Raw genomic sequence first — 4,858 nt, 5'->3', positions numbered from 1 at the left:
AAAAGGCCACAGCGGTCGGAACCTCAAACACCAGAATGTCGCCGAACGCATGAAAGCAATTCCCAAAACATCGCGAACGACCTTTCGTTCTATCGCCGCAGCAATGGGTATGTCGCGGTCCACCCTCCATGCTTACTACCGACGAGGAATCTTGTGTTGAATTGGCCCAGCTATTGGACTTGAGCAACTTGCTTTCAACATATATTTGTCTGTATTGCAATGTGATACTTTTTCAAATTAGTATTGTTGCAATCATTCATGAACTTCAATATTTTCAGAGGTAGTACATACTTCAGGAAGGCTGAGGGGGCAGGACCCGCGTGGCCATTGACCAGCATACTAAAGTCATACTGCACACCAGGTCATCAACAGGGCTACTAGAGACACGATACTAGACATTCACAGGGATTGCAGTGGGTCAAACAATCGGGCGTCCTAACTGCCCTGCACAGCAGAACGCTTTCCTGTTTCAAGGGGGACCAAGGTTGGCTATCATGCCCGAGACATGATTTTCGTTTCTGTGGGCGGCGCACCACTTGCGCTGCCCGACCGGTATGTCTACAAGTAAGTTCTCGGAGGTTATCATTGCCGAGGTTGGGGTTGAGCAGGGTATACTCGACGAGCTGAATCGTGACCGCTGCAAACGGGTGGCCACACGACAGCGTGAAGCAAACGATCGCGTCCGCGAGATTCACGATAGATGTCTTGGCTTGGGTGTTGCGGATGAGGAGGATGAGCGGCGACACACAGCAGTACAAGATCACAATGACGGCGTACGATATGACCTTGGACGGGTCCACCAGGTTCTGGAACATCGAGTACGCTTGGCAGCATTGGCTCGCCGTCTCGACGGAATTGAACACAAGGATCAAGTGATCGAACCACTTGTCGAATGCCTGTCGGATCCGCTTTCGGCGTGGCCTACTTGGAACCGCTCGGACGGTAGGGCCCACTCGGCTCGCTGCCTTTGGACGCACACATACGGTGGTCACGATTTCGCGGAAGTGGGACCCTGCGAGCGCGTAAAGCACGGGCGTCACGTACGGCTCGTACACTCGAATCGTCACTAAATCCGCCGCTGTCGCGGTTTGCAATAGCGTCGTCAACGTGGCCAAGTATACCATCACCACCGTGTGCATGACCACGACCGTCGCGATGAGGCACTTCGTTGCATGCTTTGTAGGATGTGGCCGTGATGAAGCTCGACCCAACGGCGCTATCATGGCGATGCACTGGCTGACGAAATGCACGAAACTCCCGCCATGCAACTTACCGCCGTTACATTTCCCATCGTGTAACGGCCACGTAACGTCACGTATGACGAGACGGTGTGCGTTGTCAGATGCGCTTCCCAGAAAAGCAGACGACCGTGCCACAGTCGCCGCCCTACGGGCGAAACCAGGGCGGCAGCATGCTATCTTGCGGTCGGGAACGGGCAGCCAGTCCTGACACAGATGCTTGTGGCGACGGCTCCCACGACGACTTCTTGTTCTCGCGGAATCGTGATCTACGTGCAACACCCGTGTCGGTGTGCAGTACCGTTGGCGTACAGTGCTGGTACGGCGTAGGCAAAATGAAGTGTACAGTCAGTACCCTAATACCCTAGTATATAATTCACTTTTGTTTTTTCTTGAAAGACAGTGTGAGTCACCAGCGATTCACTTGCCGAGTCGGGGGCCTAGAAGTGACAACATAGTATTTAGTAACAGTTGCTGTTACAACTTTTCCGTCGTTCAGTGGAGAACGACCTTGACGTGAATGGAATCTGAAGACTTCGACGAACGCGCGCCAGAGGAGTGTGTCGCGAATGGGATCACGAAGCCCGAGTGGAGGTGAGAGGTTCGAGTCGCCGCGTGGACGACAACATCAAAATGTTGCCAGCTGACAGACACACGAAAGTAGAATGCACCGGTGTCAGCTCCAGTAGCCGCGTCCGCTGCACAGTCCGATGGGGCGGCGGCGGAACCGGTGGCTGCTGCGGCCGGTACCACACTAACGCCGGCTTCGGAGCCGGCTCGCACGGCCCGTGCAACGTCAGCCGCAAGTGATACTGCAGATGGGCGTGATGATGAAAGCATGGTCGCCAGTGACCGGATGGTCTTCAACGCGCCAGCCATCCCACCAGCGCCAATGTTTAAGGGCTCGACAAAGGCCGATCGTTGTCAACTCATGAGAGAGTACTACCAGTACCTGGAGCAGGTGGCCGCATTGCAGACGACTACTTATGCATATGTTGAATAAAGCAGTTCCCTGCTCACTTGAGTTGCCTTTGGAATATAGTAAATATCAGGCTTAAAGAGTATGCATTTGAATGCCAAGTTGGCGCAAAACATAGCATGTCACCGACAGACAACTCCACACCGCACCGATAAGCGACGGGAAGACCTGTGTTCATAAATCGCAGACGTTTTGGTCCACCACTGCATCAAAGACTGTACTCTACGTACGCCAAGCAGCTCAACATTATCAACTGGAGAAAGTGCACTCAATGGACTCCGCACTTTACCGCTTCTTTGGCGGGGCTCAAGGACTGCACGACTGTCCGCACAATAAGAGAGCTCCGCTGGGGAAGTAGCCGCGCTCATATAACGAAGAAAGCTAGTAATCCTGCTACCGCGTCGCAAAAGAACTCACGTCTCCTCGGCGATAAAGAGCACGATGAACAAAGCGTCAACTGGATAAACGATCTTCGTTCAGACGGAATTCCCGTGAGTCGTTTCCTGTTGCAATGTAAGGCGCTAGAAGTAGCAAAAGACGCTGGGATCAAGGAATACGAGTTCAAAGCTAGCCAACTTTGGGTTGCGAGTTTTATCAAGCGCTGGAAGCTAACTATGCGAGCGAAGACAAGATCTGGTCAGTCCAACCTAGAACGCGGTCAAGCTGCGTTGGCAGAGCTCAGCAGCCGCATACGCAACTTGATCGCAACCGAAGATACTACTCTGACTGGTAATAAGTGCAGACGGTGACAAAAAGGGGTGATAAAGTTATCGGATTGGGCTAAAGTGGATAGAAATTTACGATTCTCGTCGTATTTTTTGCGGAATTTCATGTGCACAACTGCATTTGCTGCATACTACTCTGTTCCAGAATAGTTGCAGGGTACGTCGTCCGATTGGCGGCATTTTTCTAAATGTCGCTCAAATTACGAGCTGATTAGTGTACAAGAAAGCTCAAGATATCTGCTTTGATTGGGTAGTTTTAGTTCTAGAGCTTTTCGGTTCATGAGATATTGGGCGCGAAATATCGGGTGTCCTTTGGTCCAAACTTCGACACATTGCCGTATCATCACAACTCATTTCAGCAAGCACGCGCAGCACACAGCCATCAAGCTTTACTGAACCATGCCATCGCAGCCCACCGCCGTCATTTCCGACCGCCCGCGCAACCCCCGTGGGCCGATAGGTGGCAAAACCCACCTTGACTATGAAGATCGGCGCTCGATCTATGAGAGCCTGCTTGCCGTCTCGTCATCTGGCACACTGCCTCGAGGCGCCATAGTAAAGCTTGCCAAGCAGCACGAATGCCATCCCGACACTGTGTCTCGCGTATGGGCACGTGGACGGAGCTCCATCCGAGCGGGCCACATTTGTGCCGAAGTTGCATCAAAAATCCGAGGTATACCTTATCAATCTATATGATTATTGAATTTGAAGATTATTCATTTACCAAAAATGTTCTTTTTAGGGAATTCTGTTCGCAAAAAAACGCGCACGAGTGATCACATCGAAGACGCGATACGACAAGTGCCCCAGGCCTCGCGGCAGACGATGAGAGCTCTTGCTCATGCGTGCAACATTCCAAGGACGACGGTGTTTCGACACATGCAAGAATGTCCTCGGCTGAAGGCTCGTTCAAGGTATGTGAAGCCATTTTTGACTCCAAGAAATCTTGAAGAGCGCCTGCGGTACGCAATTTCTTTCCTTCGACCTTCGTTGAATGAAAATTATTTTTTTGACAATATGCACAACTTTGTGAATATCGACGAAAAATGGTTTTTTTTACGAGGGTGAAAAAGAAGTTTTACGTGTTCGAGGATGAATCTATGGCTACTCGTTTTGTGAAGTCGAAGCGATTTATAACAAAAGTTAAGTTTTTGGCGGCGATTGCCTGCCCTCGAGTTGACTTAAACGGCAACATATATGACGGCAAAACTGGCGTTTGGCCATATGTCGAAAAATTGCCTGCAAAACGCAACTCCAAGAACCGCACGAAAGGCACAATTGTGACGACTCCGAAATCTGTGGACTCCAATGTATATTTGGAAATGGTGTTAAATAATGTCGTGCCGGCAATAAAGGCCAAGTTCCCTCGCTCTACACAGCGATCGGGCTTAACAATCCAACAAGACAATGCCGGCCCACACAAATGCCTCACGACAAGTATGTTGGAGACGCGCGGCGCGTCCGGAATTGCAGTTACCAACCAACCCCCCAATAGCCCACACTTTAATGTCTTAGACTTAGGATTCTTTAATTCTATTCAAAGCCTGCAGTATCAAAAGTGTACTCGAACAATCGAGGAGCTTATTGATGCTGTGGAAATCTCGTTTTATGAATTGCCTATGGACACGGTGTCAATAACTTTCATCATACTTCAAAAGGTGATGGAGAAATGCATCAAAATTCACGGTAGCAATGATTATAAGCTCCCTCACATGAAGAAGGATGCGTTGATAGAGGACTTCACGGCCTTCAACTTTGAGTGCGATGCCTACAAGTACGAGAGTGCTTTGATCCATTTGAACTTCCGACTTGGGGAAGTGGCTTCCATGGAAGCACTCCTGAATTCTCAAGAATAAGGTCTTTTGGCAATTGAATAAAAATGCATTATATTTTTTGCCACATTTATTCGTTTCTGA

General features: G+C 50.1%; 1 protein-coding gene across 1 annotated transcript; it reads right to left on the bottom strand.

Moving 5' to 3' along the window:
* Positions 1-435: 435 nt before the first annotated feature.
* Positions 436-1,223, bottom strand: H310_11564 (hypothetical protein; the record flags this gene model as incomplete). Its single annotated transcript, XM_008878287.1, has 2 exons — positions 436-444; positions 534-1,223. 2 exons carry the CDS (start codon positions 1,221-1,223, stop codon positions 436-438), a joined length of 699 nt encoding a protein of 232 aa, XP_008876509.1.
* Between the last annotated feature and the right edge of the window lie 3,635 nt (positions 1,224-4,858).

Source organism: Aphanomyces invadans (assembly GCF_000520115.1).
Source record: "Aphanomyces invadans strain NJM9701 unplaced genomic scaffold supercont1.32, whole genome shotgun sequence".
NCBI lineage: Eukaryota > Oomycota > Saprolegniomycetes > Saprolegniales > Verrucalvaceae > Aphanomyces > Aphanomyces invadans.
This window is presented reverse-complemented; position numbering and strand designations above follow the sequence as displayed.